Raw genomic sequence first — 18142 nt, 5'->3', positions numbered from 1 at the left:
CAATGGCACTGAAAAAGTGACTTTTGACCATTTTTTACACTTATGACCATTCCAGCATCTCCATGGCCATGTGATTTACATTTGGATGCTTGACAATTGATTCATATTTATGATGGTTACAATGCCCCAGGATCACGTGATCACCCTTTGTGACCTTCTGACAAGCAAAGTCAATGGGGAAGCCAGATTCACTTAACAACCATGTTAAAAATTTAACAACTGAAGTGGTGATTCACTTAACAAACTTGGCAAGGAAGGTCGTAAAAAGGGGCAAAACTCACTTAACAAATTTCTCACTTATGAACATAAATTTTGGGCTCAAATGTGGTCATAAGTTGAGGACTGCCTGTAATATTTCATAGCAAAAAAAGCAGCTGTCATTTGCCTGATATTTATAAAAATCATACTTGGATATGGGACTATAAGAGGATGAGGAGGAACTGGAAGCTAAAATACCCTGCACACTTCATCACTGGTATTGTTTTATCTACAGAATGATACTGCATTGAAATGTTGCATTTATATAATGGCATGGGAGGTTATTCCTTCTAACATAAATGTGTCTCTTGCTTCAAGATGAATGAGAAACAGTCAAAGCATCAACAGGTCTTAGAAGCAAAGCAGTCAACCTGCCTTGGAAAAATCAAGGAAAAAGAAAGCCAGGTATTGCGTGACTAATTTACAAAAAAAAGAAAGTTATTTCAGGAGGTCTAGAATGAGTGCAAAGGCTTCACAAATATTGCCCTTCAGAAGTACTGGAATTGCAACTTCCAGCACAGCTCAATTAGCATGGCCAAAGCTGACATCTCAACACAAATGGAAGATTGGGGAAGGCTGAGGCAGCCTATTCCCTGCCCTCCAGTCCTCTACTTATTAAGCAGCATCTATGCCATAGAGATTGCATTCACCTATTTAAGATTCATTCATGAAATCCTATTTGTTCTGAGCCTTTATAAGATAGCAAGAATAAACAAATTGTTTAGGCTTACTTGAATAAGGTTTTTTTTCTTTTTCTTCTTTTAATCGGAAGGCAGTTTTATTTGGGACTGCTGTACAGCGCATGAGGAAAAGAGGTTGAACCTTTCATTCCCTCCATGTTAACAAGGTGGCGTTCCCCATAGGCCCCAGTGGGAATTATCTTCTCCCCCACACCTATAATTACAGCAGAGGAATGGAAAAAGTAATTTACCACAGGGATCTTGTCCTTGGAGAAGAGTATTTTTTTTTAAAGTTGGCATTGCTAAAAGACTCATAGCTGAATTTGTAAACATGCAGCAAACAGGTTTCTCCACTGTGAGCTTTTCCTGTCTCTTTCTGCAGCTCCAGCAGGAAGCATTTGCGGAGTATGAAAAGAAGATGAAAACTATCAGTGCAGAAGTGCAGGATTTAGTGAAGAACTGCATGAAAGTCTGTTATCCTTTGGAAGGTGACACAGCAAAGAGAGAGGCCCCTGGAGCTGCCGATGAGGGAGATCAAGGGCCATGTGGGAACCTGGTGACCCCTGAGACTCTAAGTTATGCAACTGAGGTGGTGAAGGAGGATGCCATCATGGATGAAGAATCCACTGTTGTCCAGGAAAGCAGATTGTAAGACTCAGAGGAAGTCTTATTTTAAAGCTCTTATATTTTAAAAATAAATCTCATTTTGTTTCAGAGGTCCATAGAACATAATGGAATATCGGTTACTGTTACCCAACATTTTTGAATAGTAAGACATTTTGATCTGACAGACTTACATCAGAGGTTTTCATTCTGTTTGGATTTACCACTAAAATCCAACACCAACAGATATTGCCTACTACTATCACAACATAGAATGAGCCGTATTGGGTGGGTTTGAACAACAGCCAGCTAGTTAAGCTTCTGAACTCTCCATCTGGTCAAACTAATCTTGCTCTGAAGCAGTTTCAAGTCCAAGCAAGAAATAATTGGCTCAGTTGTTAAATGGAAAATGTTGAAGGGGGAGGGGGAATCAAAAGGACAAGGCATTGATTATGGAGTGGAAGACCCCACATATAGAGATGCCCACAGTGATGTTTTGGCAGTTATAACCCTTCCCTTCAGAAGATTTTCCTACAGTACTATGTAGTGCTGATAACACCCAGCTTATCCTATTGATCAAATTCTCCACATAATAAAGAGGGATCACTTCCAAAGTTGCACACATTTTAGCTGATTGCAGAAAACAGCTATGTAGTCAGTTCTTTATGGCATTCAATAGACAACTGAAGCACCTTAATAGTCCTAGCACACTGGAGGTCAACCACAATGCAGAGGAAATGTGTACTGTTTCCACGTATCTAAATTAAGCTTGATTGAAAAAGAAGATTTCTTCCCTGATCCGAGAAGACTCTTTTCCAGGTTTGACTGTTTTCTTAAACCACTTTTCTTGTGGGATATTAGCTGACTCAATATCCTATAAGGCAGGGATCTTCAAACTTGGCCCTTTTATGACTTGTGGACTGCAACTCCCAGAATTCCTCAGCCAGACAGTCAGCAGAAATGTTCTCTTAATCTGAACAAATACAGCCAATTAACCTAAGTTGCTCTTCTTTACCCCATCTATATACACAAATTGCCTGACAGGTATCCTTTATCATAAAGTCTTTGTGACAAAATGCAGCAGCTGAACATTGTTTGCCATCCAATTATGTAATCACCCAGAAACATATTCTCTCTGGCACTCTTATAAACCAATTGGGAGAGATGGGTTTTACCTTTTCACAGAGCACTTTTCATTAGGGACAGTCAGGAGCTTACAGGCTGAGCTGGTTGCAGGAGAAGAGGTGGCTGACAAACCAGGTTAGACACAGCAATTTTTAGCTGCTGTCAGTTTGTTTATCCCTGAATAGATCCAAGACCAGTGACATATTCCAGGATGAGCCAGAGAAGACTGCTGTTCTAGAACCGCATCTACATGGAAGGAAGTGTGTAGTGGGGTGCCCCAGGGCTCTGTTCTGGGCCCAGCGCTCTTCAACATCTTCACCAACGATTTGGACGAGGGGATAGTTGGGGAACTCATCAAATTTGCAGACGACACCAAGCTGGCAGGAATAGCCAATACTCCAGAATATAGGCTTAAAATACAGGAGGATCTGGACAGACTCGAACACTGGGCACTATCTAACAAAATGAAATTCAATGGCAAAAAAAGTAAGGGTCTACATTTAGGCAGGAAAAATCAAATGCACAGGTATAGTATAGGTGGTACCTTGCTCAATAGTAGTAACTGTGAGAGGGATCTCGGAGTCCTGGTGGACAATCACTTCAATATGAGCCAGCAGTGTGCTGCAGCTGCCAAAAAAGCCAACACACTGCTAGGCCGCATTAACAGAGAGATAGAATCAAGATCACGTAAAGTACTAATACCACTTTACAATGCCTTGGTAAGGCCACACCTGGAATACTGCATCCAGTTTTGGTCACCACGATGTAAAAAAGATGTTGAGACTCTAGAAAGGGTACAGAGAAGATCAACCAAGATGATTAGGGGGCTGGAGGCTAAAACATATAAGGAACGGTTGCTGGAATTGGGTATGTGTAGTTTAATGAAGAGAAGGGTGAGGGGTGACATGATAGCAGTGTTCCAATATCTCAGGGGCTGCCACAAAGAAGAGGGAGTCAAGCTATTCTCCAAAGCACCTGAAAGCAGGACAAGAAGCAATGGATGGAAACTAGTCAAGGAGAGAAGCAACCTAGAACTAAGGAGAAACTTCCTGACAGTTAGAACAATTAACCAGTGGAACAACCTGCCTCCAGAAGCGGTGAATGCTCCAACACTGGAAGTTTTTAAGAGGAGACTGGACAGCCATTTGTCTGAAATGGTATAGGATTTCCTGCCTGAGCAGGGGGTTGGACTAGATGACCTCCAAGGTCATTTCCAACATCATCATCATCATCATCATCATTATTATTATTATTATTATTATTATTATTATTATTATTATTATTATTATTATTATTGTTGTTGTTGTTGTTGTTATTATTATTATTATTATTATTATTATTATTATTATTATTATTATTATTATTATTATTATTATTATTATTATTGTGGTCCAATGGATCACTACAGATATTATGACAAGATGTTCATCAATAGGCTGTCTTGGCTTTTTTCTGGCTGGTCTTAATTGTATGTCCAGTTTGGGGGGGGGAATCAAACACTGAGATTTTTTAGAGGCAGTTTTTAGTCCTATCTTGCTTCTTTCAAGCTATGTAAGCAGGCCAGTCAGCTGTCTTTTTCTAATGCAGATCTGTGGCCAGTGAAGGAACTATCTCAGCATTGCTGTCCCAATTTTTTTAAAATAGTCAAATCTAGCAATAAAAATATATTTTACAAACCTGGGCACTCCCCAGTCTATCAAAGGAATAATTTGCAATGTGCACCAATATGCAAGATTTCACTATCATTTGTCATCTTTCACAAAACCAGTAGGCATCTGGGGAACTGCAGCTGAAATGACTGTCTAATAGATGTTTTGAGAAGACCATGTTTATCCAAAAGAAATATATGGTCATTTTTCAAGCTATGGAATGGCAAAAATAACCTTTAAATTTGGGGGGGGGGGGAGAGTCTGTATGCACACAAATGTCCATTCATGTTGCAAATATGAAACAAGTGTGCAGTTTTGCAAACAGTAACACAAGATGGTTTTCAGTTTAGGGATGATTTCTTGATTAAAATGATACATGCAAATTCATTCAAGATTAATTAGTGAAGCCATAAATCTAACTTAGGAACTATCAGAGCCACTAGATCCTGGCCTCTGTGCAAAAGGACACAGGCTGATGTGTTTGGAGCAATTCAAATATCTGCAGAGAAATGCCACACCCTTGCTTTAAAAAAAGTAAGAAATCCAACTCTGTAGGGATTGTTCTAGCTGCTCTTAAGCCACTTTCTGACTTGGTTTTTACGGATCTCAGGTGAGTTTTCTGGGAGTTCAAGGTGTTTAGAAAGTCATCTTACAACTGCTTTGCTAAGGAATACTCAAATACCAGATATCATCAGTAAGATTTCTTCGTTTATAACATTTAAGAAAATATTGTACCACGAGAGGCCCCTACTCAATTTATGCCTATCTACCATCACATACTTAGCAAAGGTACGGCAACAGCCTGTTGAGTTTTTCCAGAGGAGCAATTTGAATGGAAGAAGGAAAGAAAATTTTGCTAGCTGAACACATTTGGAAGACAGATGGTAGCTGCAAAGGGGACACTGGGGCTTTCTTGCAGATTCTTAATTCTAGCAAGTCACTGGCCTTTCATAAAGTGTGAAACTGTCCCACCACCAACATACAGCACATGCATGTATTTTTTTAATGCTTTATTTTTTAAATGGGAAGAGGGCTTTTAAAAGTACAGTTTGGAGACTGAAAAGAAGAGAAATCTTTGCTTGGCATACTGATAGAAAGTATAACCAGCCTCATAATAGGCCATATTTCTAATAAGTTGATCCATTTGTCGACCACAAAGAAGCTCAAATCTTGACAGACTAAAATGAATTGATTGCAATACAAATGTTTCTAGATTGCCCATTTCTTCTGCCCATTGTTTCTGTTATCAGCTCTAGAAATATAAGGGATTAAAACTGGAAGATTCAAAGGAAGGAACAGTTTCCATACAACGTGCTTGAGAAAGGAAGAATCCACTCAATTACAAATAATTCTGTCCCTTCATGAGACATAGACTCAGAAATGATTGGTAAGATGTTTGGAAATCCCATAATGTTATAAAAAATTATTTGTCAACAAAATATGCCCTTTTTACAAATATATGCTTTTATCTCCCCCCCAAAAAAATTAAAGCATTAAAAAGAATATTGAAATATTGCATCAAAGTGTATGTGTATGCATGTATGCACAACTGCTCAATTACCCTCTAATTGCATTGCATTATAAATCCAGTATCTTCCAAAAGCATAATCAACAGTGTCAAATAAAAGAAAGCTGGACTTGATTAGTCAATCACTGTAAGATTGGAATGATTTACATCAGGGCTTTTCAACCTTTTCACCCATTGTACCACTTTTAGGATATGGCAACATCCAAGTACCACCAGTCTCCTAGCAAGGTGTCAAAAATTTGATGACCAAAAAAAAAAAGGAAAAAAGTGATGTAGTCCTCGACTTACAATAGTTTGCTCAGTGACTGTTCAAAGTTACAATGGCACTGAAAAAAGTCCCCCCCAAGCCACAGCCGAGCAAGACACCTGCCTGCCCGCCCGGCAGCGCTCTTCCTCCTGTCCGAGGTTTTCATTGTTGTGAGCATTTCTGTTGAGGATTGGCAGCGGGAGTGGGGTGGGGTGGGGTTTGGTTTGGTTTTTATCCCCTCCGCTTGCTGGGTGGTTGCAGCAGGTTTTGGTCACTTCACATGACCCTGGGATACTGTGACCATCATAAATATGAATCAGTTGCCAAGCATCTGAATGTAAATCACAAGACCCTGGAGATGCTGCAACATTCCAGCTGATCGGTGCTTCTTCTGGGCTCAGAAGCGTCATGATCAGTGCCGAGCTCCAGCTGGATCCTGGGGCTGATTTTGGTGCTTCCGCTGAGCCCTGACAGCCCCGAAGAAGCGCTGATCCTGGTTCTTCTGCTGAGCCCTGACAGCCCTGCAGCTCCAGCCATCTCTCGCTCTGCTTTGTGCAGTGCTGCCACCGGTTCAGCTAATTCCCCTCCCCCGCTACCACTTTTCTAGAGTGGTCGCATACCACCTGCCAGTTGCCAATGTACCACAGGTACACTGGTTGAAAAGCCCTGATCTACATTTTTCAGGAAGGGCCTATATGTTGTGATGTGAGACTCAAGCACTGTGCAACTGGGTGAGCTCTTGTTACTTCCCCAGCTCCTGCCCACCTAGCAGTTTGTGTGTGTGTGTGTGAGAGAGAGAGAGAGAAAGAGAGAGAGAGAGAGAGATAAATGGGTGTATGTATGTATGTGTGTGTGTATGTATGTGTATTCTTGCCACAGTTAAGTGAATCACCACAATGGTTAAGTTAGTACTGGTAGTTGAGTTATAACCATAATTGACCCCCAAATTTATGTTGCTAAGTGAAACATTTGTTAAGTGAGTTTTGCCCCTTTTTATGACATGGTTGTTAAAGTGAATCTGGCTTCCCCACTGACTTTGCTTGCCAAAGGTGACAAAAAGGAATCACTAGTAAAAGGTAAAGGTTCCCCCGCACATGCGTGCTAGTTGTTTCCAACTCTAGGGGCCGGTGCTCATCTCCGTTTCAAAGCCGAAAAGCCAGCTCTTGTCCGAGGAAGTCTCCGTGGTCATGTGGCCGGCATGACTAGATGCCAAAGGCACACGGAATCACTACAACTGTCATAAATATGAGTCAGTTGCCAAACTTCCGAATTTTGATCACATGACCATGGGGGTACTGCAATGGTTGTAAGGGTGAAAAATGGTCATAAGTCTCTCTTTTAAGAGCTGTTGTAACTTTAAATGGTCACTAGATGAACTATTGTAAGTTGAGGGCTCTTTCTCTTTGTGTGTGGGGAGGGCGTATATGTGATGGAATACATTTTTTATTTAAAGCAGTTTGGGTTTTTTAATACTATATTAACCACTGCCTCCTTTTCCTCTGCCTGTTAAATACCTGGACAGGAATTTATACTAGGTTAAAAGCCTCCTGGAGAAAGAAAAGCATTCCCTGCTTTATGTGTTACTGGCAAACTTTCTTTTCTCTCTATGTGATTCCTACCATTCATAATTTCAAATTCTATACAGGAGCAGTGGGGAACTAGGGTTCTTCAAATACTGCTGGATTAAGAGGTTTAAACAGCCAGCCAAGCTGTGGAGAATGCCAAGGCTGTCGTTCAGCAACATGTTTCCCATCCCTTCAGTAATAGGTAGTAGGTAGGAAAAGAATATTGCTTTCATGAGCCATAATTAGTACTCTGTTGGGTTTTAAATGCTTTGAAGCAAGATAGGAACTTATTTAATCTTTTATCATCTGGGGATTGTCAGGTCACATGGAAAATCAAGAACAAGAGACTAACTTCATCCCGGGAGGATAACAATAACAACAACTAGAATAATCATCACAACGTAGCAAATGGTGGGTGGGAGGGGTTACCACTCTATAGCTGAATTAATAAACTATAAACTATATTAGAATTTATTACAAAGTACTGGTTAAAATCAAAATTATAGGTGTTATATGCTCTTCAACACTCAGTAAAGAAAGCAAACTGAAGTGTATATGTCAGTATGAAAGACTTGTGAAGGCTAGGTCATTAAATTGTTGATGTGAATTGCAAAGACGCAGCTGGTGTCACACTTAGGCATTTCGTCAGACTTATTGCAATATTCATGATGAAAGAAATAATCAGAGAAGGATATGCTATAAAGGCCACTGTTACCAATTTATATTTAGAACCATCTGAATGCTACCTGAAGTTGTGAAGCTATTATTTAATGGTGGCCTATAAAATATAAATAATTCCTATTATGAATAATTAGAGGTCTGTAAAAGAGCATAGACATTTATCCACAAAACATTCAGAGGATCCTTTACTTTTGCCATCCTTTCTCTATGGTAATTAGTAAAGTCTCCCTTGAGTCTTGGAATCCCCATGCAGTTATCTCTAGATGACTCATGGATAAAATCAGGCAACAGTAAAGAGGTAGTTTGCCACTGACTTCTTCTGGGATATAATTCAACTTCTTACTCTGTTCTATAGTCTTGAATTCTGTGCTGGTCTCTCAGCTAACTATTAGGACTAATCCTGTTTAGTCTCTTCATGTAGACAAGATCAGCCAAGTACTAATCACGTGAAAGACTTTTTCAATTTTTCTAAAAAGATGGTGTGATGATACTTATTACAGTAATTACAAACAAGGCTAAAAGAACAGTATTCATCTCAAATTAATTAAGATACAAAGAACTGTTGGATTAGACCCAGAATAAGATGTGGGAGAATGTGACATTCAGTTCCCTATGAGCTTCTGGTTAACAAGCTACAGAACATAGATACCAGTTAGAAGTATAACAATTAATCTTCAAGTGGATTTGTGGACAAACTATTCCAAGAACAGGCTGTGTAGAAACATACATGCATGTATGCATACAGACATTAAATAAATAAATATTCAAACAGGGCTTCTCCTCAGCTCGTTATCAAATTGGAGGGAGCTATTAAGAAAGGTGTCACAAGGTTCATTCCAAGGCTCTGTATTTTTCAACATTTTTATTAATGATTCAGATGATGAGATGGAAGAAAAACTTATAAAATTTGAAGAAGACTCACAATTGAGAGGGAAACCTAATATTTTAGAAGACAGAAATGACATTCAAAATGCTAAGTCAACAAAGTGTTCTGAAAACAGCAAATAAAATTTTGTAGAGGCAAATGCAAAAAAAAATTGTTTGAGAAAATACACAAGTACAGGATGAGACCACACTTAAAATGAGTAGTACATGAAAAGTATCTTATAATTCTATTTGTCACAGAATACACATTAGCAGTGTGATATGGCTTGAAAAAGACAAATGCAGTTTTAACTGCATCAATAGAAATATATTTTCTAAATTGTGAGAATCTTTATGACAACCCCTGATTGTCCAGTAGGACGCTGAGATCCCTCTCACAGTTACTACTATTGAGCAAGCTATACCTGTGCATTTGGTTTTTCTTGCCTAAATGTAGAACCTTACTTTTTTCACCATTAAATTTCATTTTGCTAGATAGCGCCCAATGTTCAAGTTTGTCAAGATCCTTCTGTATCTTAAGCCTATCTTCTGGAGTGTTGGCTGTTCCTGCCAGCTTGGTGTCGTCTGCAAATTTGATGAGTTTCCCATCTATCCCCTCATCCAAATCATTGATGAAGTTGTTGAAGAGCACTGGGCCCAGAACAGAGCCCTGGGGCACCCCACTGTTGTTGGCTAGTGTGCTGGCTTTGTTCATATGACCATTGCCAACTGCTAGAAGACTTTCAGCACATTCTGAGTATATCTTGAAAAGATTGTCAGTGATATAGATTTCTCACTTTCTACACCAGGGGACTCCAATCTTGGCAACTTTAAAACTTGTGGACCTCAACTCCCAAAATTCCCCAACCAGCCATGCCAGCTGGGGGATTCTGGGAGTTGAAGTCCACGTCTTAAAGCTGCCAAGTTTGGAAACCCTGTTCTATACTATCCTGTATCTGGTTTCAGGACCTATACAGAACAAAGCCCAAACTGATAGAAAATATGCAAGGTCCTGTCTGCATAGGAACTGATACTGGATATCCTGGCAGAGCAAAAGGAGATGCAAAAGCACCCACCAGGATGATCTCAAACCATGGAAACGGTGCTTGTTGTACTTACTGGTCCTGCTACCATCTGTCACTGTGAAAAGCAGAAATCAAAACACACTCTGGGTTCTGAGGACTGCACATGAGTACTATATTTATATACAACTTATCCTCCAACACAACTATGCAACAAAAAGGCTGAATGCATAAATGCATAGCCATCAAGTGACAATCAGAGCTTGCATCAAATATCCCAGATAGCTTTTTCACATGACATCAAAAAAGCTTCCTCCAAGGCATTGCCCTCCAGATATGCTAGATTTCAATGCCCAGCACTCCAATGTAGCAAGATCATTGCAGAGAGAATTAAAGGAAAAAAACCCACTTTTGGTAGATCCCAGATCCCAAGTACATGTAGTCCTCGACTTACAATAGTTCATTCAGTGATCATTCAAAGTTATAATGCCACTGAAAAAAGTGACTTATGACCATTTTTCAGACTTATTGACCACTGCTGCATCCCCATGGTCATGTGATTTACATTTGGATGATTGACAACTGGTTCATATTTATGACAGTTACAGTGTCCCAAGGTCATGTGACCCCCTTTTGCAACCTTCTGACAGGTAAAGTCAACGGGGAAGCCAGATTCACTTAACAATCATGTTACTAATGTAACAACTGCAGTGATTCACTTAACAACTCTGGCAAGAAAAGTCATATAATAGGGCAAACTCACTTAACAAATTCCTCACTTAGCAACATCAATTTTCAGCTCGATTCTGGTCGTAAGCCGAGGACTACCTGTAATTAAATACAGTATATTTATACTGTACAGGCTAACAGACCAGAGCCGCAGAAATCCAAAGAGTCATAAGAGGGAAGCAAGGAAAAAAAAAATCTGCTGCCAGGCAGTGATTCTGTCAATTTCTTTGGCCAGATTTGGTAGCCATAGAGCAGACATGTCAAACACAAGGCCCGGGGGCCAGATTTGGCCCGCGAAGCGGTTTCATGTGGCCCGTGAAGCCATCCTGGAAGCAGTGAGGGAACAGCCCCCACTGCCTTGGCCCTGGCCCAGAGACCCTCCTCCTGCCAGAGACCCTCAGATCTGTCCCACTCCTGCCCAGGCCTCCATAGGCACCCTTGATGTGAACGATGTAGAGCTGGCCACGCCCACCCAGTAGGCCATATGCACTTTAGCCACGCCCACCTAGTAGGCCACGCCCACCCTGGCCATACCCACCCGGCCCCCTGAGGGCAACTGCAATACCCACCCGGCCCTCAATGAAATTGAGTTTGACACCCCTGCCATAGAGATACAACTGCCTTCTACTAAATAAGTCATGTTACCCAGGGCTTTTTTTCTCATGGAGTTCCGGCACCTTTTTTGGATGGAACCTTGTAGGGTAGGCAAGGCGGGTTGTATGACATGTGTGAGTTCCGGCACCTTTTTCTTTTACAAAAAAAGCACTGATGTTACCTACTCAATACTGTATAACTGAGCCCTGAAAAAGTCTGAGGAAACCATCCCACCATTCAAGAATTTCTATTTCTTCTTGCTTAGACGGTCTCCTAATTACGCAGAGATCGTCCGGGATTCCGTGGCAAAAGAGGGGAGGGAATCAGCCGTTCGGGCTCGCATTCAGCTTCCCGCTCAACCTGACAGGCGAAAGCAGGTGGGCGGGGAGCTCCTGCCGTCCGTGACTATCTCGGAGTTTGGCCGACATCTCTCCCCAGCCCGCCAACCCGAGCGCTTAAACGGATCTGTCTCTCTCGGAGCGGAAAGGCGGCGATCGTCATGGAGACTTGAGGGGAGGTTATAAAGCCGATCTGGAGAGCCGTCGCCTCGAGTCACCAGCAGGCACCGAAGCAGGGGGGGATCAGGAGCAGCGGGAGGCCATGCTGAAACCGCGGGACCTGGGCCCGGGGGCGTCCACGCAGACTTTCCTAGAGGCCATGAGGGCAGGGCGGATGCATCTGGCGCGCTTTGTCCTGGATGCCGTCGATGGGACTATTGTGGATTGCCGCTCAGACCGGGGCCGTTCGCCGCTCATGTACGCCGTGCTGCTTAAGGACCCGGCGTGGCGACTGGCTTTTGCGCGACTGCTGCTGGAGCACCACGCCGCGGTCAACCTGAGCGACGACGCCGGGCGCAGTGCCCTCAGTTTGGCCTGCGAGCGCGGCTATTTGGAGGTCACCAAGCTGCTGGTTCAGTACGGCGCCGACCCAGACACGGTGGACGGGCGCGGCTGGAGCCCTCTCATGTACGCCTCCTCGGAAGGGCGGACGGCGGTGGTCGAGTGGCTCCTGCGCGCCTTCCGCCGCTTCGGCCAGCTCCGCCTCGAGCGAGCCGACCGCGCCGGCCACACCGCGCTCCAGCTGGCCGCCAGCGGGGGCCACCACCAGTGCGTGCGCGCCCTGCGCTCGGCCGGCGCTTTGCTCCTCATCTTCCCGGAGCCGCCGCCGCCGCCGTCGTCGCAGGCGGGAGACGACGACGGGGCCGCGTCAGCTGCTTCTCCCCCGCTTCACGCGGCCAGAGAGCGACAGCTCCCGCTAGACGAGGAGGAGCAGAGATTCCAAGGAGGGGAAGAAGACGGAGAAAAAGAAGAAGAAGCGGATGGCCCAGAAGCGAGAAAGGAGCCTTCGGCGACGAGGGGCCGCCTGCTGATTCGCAGGTCGACGGCGCCTGACTGTCAGAGTCTCCTCAGCCACTGATCGTGGGGACGGGCGGGCGGGCGGCTGGAAGCGACCCGGCTTTTTCTGAAGAGCCGCAGCTCATCTCAGCCGCCTGTCGTGTCCTCGCTTCATCCCGAGGACGGCGCCGTTAAGGAGGGCATCCGATCCAGCTTTGCTTGACAAGTTTCTGGGGTTACCCACTCCGTTAATCGTGCTGTTTACTTCAGCTCGTTAGTATTTACATTTCTGCCGTCGCTAGCGGGGTGGACTGGGAAGCGGTGCTGGATGTGTGGCTTCTCGGGAAGGTTTTCTTTAATTAGAAAATTAGAAGTTTGTCTTCCTTTGCTTGTGAAATGCAGCGTGTTACCTTCAGTTCCTTCACCTATGCGGTTTTCATGTCTTTTCGTATCAAAGCTATGCAATAGTTGGTTTATGAATTCTGCTCCCCAAAAGCTCATCTTTTTCTCTGAAATAAAAGGACTCAGAGCGCGCTTAGCGTCAAAATCTGCTCTCCTGGTGGTTTTCTGATGAAGAAAATTATTTCGTTTTCATGTTCATCAATCACTTTTCAGCCAAAGAGCAAGAAAGTTTGAAAGAGCATTAATATGTGTCCATTACTATGGTGATAGTGAGGATTGTGTTTATTTATGTTACAATTTAAGTTATAAGTCCTAATAGGAACCTGGAATCATGTACTATAAAGTTAAAAGCAGAGACTTTTAGGTACCAAAGGTACTAAATACACAGCCTCTAACAAGAAGTAGAAGAGGTATAGAAACAACAAAAACAATATGATAGCAATTGAGATGGGTATTAAAGTTAAGAGTTAATTTTAGCAAAAACGTATATGGTCCATTTTATCTTGTTAGCAATCATTATACTAATGGAAATGATATTTTAAATGTGCATATAAACCTGCCTTGAAAAGTTCATGTAGAAGCTATTACTCTCTAAACTAGACCATTTTGCCTGCTTCTTTTCACTGGTATTTTCCCCCCACATAACTTAGCGTTACAAGACCATTTCTGGTGTGCAGCTGATCTGTCTAAAAGAGTCTTTTTGCTTGCGGGACTGGCTGCTGGGAAACAGAGGTCTTTCAATATCTTATGCGACATCTTTGGGAAGTGAGGGGGATTAAAAGCAATTGTGAGCTAAAATGAGATTGGGACACTGGAAGTTGGAGGGTGGGATGAAAGCTTTGTCTTTCCTCCTGCCACTATTTACCTGACATGAGTTTCCACTGTGGCACTTGGGTGCCTGGCTCTGTCTCTCACCTAACTACACTGAAGAAAAGGGGAGGAGAGTTGATATGTAGTAAAGCAAAAACAGCATATTTATTATTTCCAAAAATGCCTCTGGAACCGAAATGAATCTCAAACTCTGAAGAAAGGAGAAAGATAGATGATTGGTGCCATCAAGTTGATGTTGACTCTCATCAACAACATAGAGAGACCTTCTTCAGGATGATCTGTCTCCAGGCTGCCTCTACAAGTCTTCCAGTGATGTACCCATTGCATCTTGTCCCTTTGCCATGCTCTCTCTCTATCCTCTTCTTTCCTTTTACCTTTCCTGGGTTTGTGGATTTCTCAAGGGAACTGGGTTTTTGCATAATGTATCCAAAGTATGATAATTTCAGCCTGGTTTTATTTATTTGTCTATATCCCACCTGTATTATGTTTGCAGATAACTCAAGGCAACGGACATATTCGACGCATCTTCCTCTTCCCATTTCCTCCCAACAACAACCCTGTGAGGTGGGTTACCCAGAGGGCCCAGAGTTGCCCAGCAGGCTTTCATGGCCAAATCAGGACTAGAACTCATGGCCTCCCAGTTTCTAGCCTGCTGCCTTAGCCACTAGACCAGGGGTGTCAAAGTCAATTTCATTAAGGGCTGCATCAGCATTGCGGTTGCCCTCGGAGGGTGTGTGTGTGTGTGTTGCCAGGGTGAGCGTGGCCTACTGAGATGGCGTGGCTGGAGTGTGTGTGGCCTACTGGGTGGGCATGGCCAGCTCTACATCATTCGCATCAAGGGTGCCTATGGGGGTCTGGGTAGGAGTGAAACAGATCTGAGGGTCTCTAGCAGAAGGAGATGGGACCGGGGCAAGTGCCAAGGCATGGTCCACTGGAGGAGCCTCACTGTTCCTCTCAGGCCATGCAGGAGGGCGGGGGGCTGGATGGTGGCGCAGAGGTCAAATGCCCAGCCCAGCCCTCAAGCACCCGCAGCACTAAGCCCAGCCCCACTTCCCCAAGGGGGCACCCAGCTGCATTTACCTCCTCCTCAAGGCTGCTGCTGCTGCTGTGCTTGCTCTCCTTAGCCAGGCTGCTCATGATGGGTACTAGGGCAAAGTTAAGAGGGAGGCCCATGTGAGGAGACCTGGCTTTGTATCCAAAGCTTTCTTAGCAATAGGATGGGAGATCCCCCAGGATTGGCCATGAGGAAGGGGCAAGGGGATGGTGAAAGGCCAGCAGGGAAGGACTAGGGCAGGATTTCCCTCAGACCCTCCCTCTCCTTCCTTCCTTCCTTCCTTCCTTAGTACAGAGTGGTGGGAAAATATTTGAGATGAGGGAGGGAGAAAAACAGGCAAGAAACAGCTGGGAAAGTGTCATTTCTTCATGAGGAATGAAGAAATACACCATCGTCTGGAAGTGGCCAGCACATGGCCCTCGCCTACTTCACATATCCGGCTTGGTGGGCTCTGGGGGAGGGGATGCCATGAGCAGCGTGAGAGTCGACGTTACCTGCGCAATGCTACCCAGCCCCCAGCCTGCCCGGTTTTGGCAGGCAGTGGGGCGTTCTCCTCACAGCACCGAGAGGCTGAACCGGGTGGCACAAATCTGAAGAGAAGCGCAACGCTGCCCAGCCCCAAGCCTGCCTGAAGTAGGCAGGCCCATGTGCTGGCCACTTCCAGGTGATGATGCATTTCTTCATTCCTTACAAGGGGTGATACTTCCCCAGCGTGTGCCCAGGGGGCAGTGCTGACGCGGCAGGGGCCGGTCCCTCGCTGTTTCTAGATGTCCTTGTGGGACTGAATGTATTTCAGCATAGATGACAACCACAAAATTGTACATTGGCTCCCAGCCGGCCGGGGCAAGGCAGCGGTGGCCGTTCCCTCAGTTTCCAGGATGGCTTTGAAGGCCACATGAAACCACTTCATGGGCCAGATACGGCCCCCAGGTCTTGTGTTTGACATGTCTGCACTAAACTGGCCCTCAAGTGATGTCTTGATTTCTTCAATAAAAAATGGTAAGTGTTGCAGTTTGAAAGTCTGCTCATCTGTGGAAAAAAAGGAATGAAAACAGAGGTATAAGGGGCAGGAAGGGGCAGAGGAGTAGATAACTTTCTATTTTGTATCTCGCTAAATCCTCTTTTTTGTAATAAGGCCAGTCCTCTCAGCCAGTCATTAACAACAATAGGCCTACCACATAACATAACAAGACCCCTGATTTAACCACCTTTTAATCAGCCATCCTTTGAATTTAGTTGGAACCTGGAATGGGAGGAAGACAATATTTGTATTACTGTAGGTCCTTTTCCCTTTTCCTGACTGATGGTAGATTCAGTGGAATGATTTCATTCAGGCCTATGGTATTGGAAAGAATGTTAACTGATCACCCCTCCCCCAGGACTGGACTTCAAAACTTAATTGTCCGTTAGGTGGACTGCTTTAATCAAAGAAACATGCTGCATCTCCTAGCCCTAGGTTTCCTCTGAGACGTCTTCATTTACTCTGAAGGACACAGATGCACACATTCCCATGGACTAAAAGTATCTATTTTTGTATAATATTTCTACTTGGGAGATGAAGCTGCACTGATGGGGATTGTGTAGTTCTGCAACTGATCAAACCAGGCTCCATCAGCTAACATTGGCTGATTGCCTGATTATGTGACATAGAATTAATATTGACCCTTAGCCACCAGATAGATTTTCTGCAGGATGATCTGCCTGGTCCTTCGGGTATTTGTAGGCTAGCTTTGCAAAAGAAGTCCCTCTAAGGATAGAGAGAGGATTCAAATCTTGGAAGGCAGGAAATAGGGCCAAGTTGTTTCTTCTGACAGCCTCCATGGCTAATGCTATCTTGGAAATCTTCATTTTGAAATCCCCTCAAAGAGGATATGCTGGCCTGATTGGTCTGAACATGCCCCTAACTAGAAATGGACTTATAGCACATGTTTAGATGGGCTAAATCTTTTTTCTTCAATTTTAAGCAAGAAGTGGGAAAGAAAGGGCTTTTTTAAACATAGGCAGGGCAAGGAAGGAGGGAAATGCAAATGTCTGCATATTCATTATTGACCTACCTTGCTGTAGGTAGGAATATTGAGATATTTCATCCTTAAGCACTCCAAACAAGATCCAAAACTGTAATGTGAGGGAACAATATAAGACTCCCTGAAAGGAAAAAGAATCTATGGAAAGGGACCAATTTATCTTTTCAGCTAATTAACAGAGAAAGTGATCAGCCCACAGAAAAGGAAACACCAGTGCAGCTGCTTTTAACGTTGTTGACTGAAGGCTTTTTACTGCTCTGGAAGCAATGGGGCTGGACAACATTACTTTGGACATAGGATTGTTCAGATACTGCGTAGTGCTATTTGTTATGACCACCATTTTACTGGGCTTTATGCATTTTAATTATGCATGTGTCCATAGAGTTTCTAGGTAACTGGAACATTTCAATTTAAACACAGATTGTATTGTTTTCACAGCAAGCTCTAATTAAAAGACGAAGAAATCGTAGGAGATCGTAGCAGCATGAAACTTACATGGACTTACTCCTCCTTTTAGACTATCATTTGAAGTGGAAATCTTGTAATACTTATAATTGAAGTTACTACTTGGAATACAACAGAATGGAAACTCACTCTCCTCACACTCATAAGTTTATTTGTAATTGTAATTAAAATTAAAATATTAAAATTCTTAATATTTAAAAAAACTTTTTAAAAAGCTAGTGGACTCCATATGAACCTTATTGCTCAAATAGCCTTTGACATTGTAGTCTTGGACCCTACTGAATAAACCTTTGAATTATTTGCTGAACTTTGTTGGCACTTGCTTAAACTTCAGAGCTATAGGACTGCTATTCTTCATTGGAAGTTTTATCACAAAATAACAACTGCATGTTTAAACTATATCAAAACTGCAAGATATTTATGAATAATCAAAAATCTTTTAATTTAAAACAAAAGCAAACAACTTACACACACAAAAGAAATATTT

General features: G+C 43.2%; 2 protein-coding genes across 3 annotated transcripts in view; both read left to right on the top strand.

Annotated features, from left to right (window-relative positions):
• Positions 1-1654, top strand: part of PLCB2 (phospholipase C beta 2) — a 67567-nt gene extending 65913 nt beyond the window's left edge. For both annotated transcript variants that reach the window (XM_081334903.1, XM_081334902.1), the window contains 2 exons: positions 577-663; positions 1321-1654. In XM_081334903.1, the coding sequence (XP_081191029.1) occupies positions 577-663; positions 1321-1590 (357 nt within the window). In that variant the 3' untranslated portion in view covers positions 1591-1654. The remainder of the gene's footprint in view (positions 1-576; positions 664-1320) is intronic.
• A 10491-nt stretch (positions 1655-12145) lies between these two features.
• On the top strand, positions 12146-12961 carry ANKRD63 (ankyrin repeat domain 63; the record flags this gene model as incomplete). Its single annotated transcript, XM_081325000.1, has 1 exon — positions 12146-12961. The coding sequence occupies one exon, from the start codon at positions 12146-12148 to the stop codon at positions 12959-12961; it is 816 nt and encodes a 271-aa protein (XP_081181126.1).
• Between the last annotated feature and the right edge of the window lie 5181 nt (positions 12962-18142).

Source organism: Vipera berus, assembly GCF_964194415.1.
Source record: "Vipera berus genome assembly, chromosome: 1".
Lineage (NCBI taxonomy): Eukaryota > Metazoa > Chordata > Lepidosauria > Squamata > Viperidae > Vipera > Vipera berus.
This window is presented reverse-complemented; position numbering and strand designations above follow the sequence as displayed.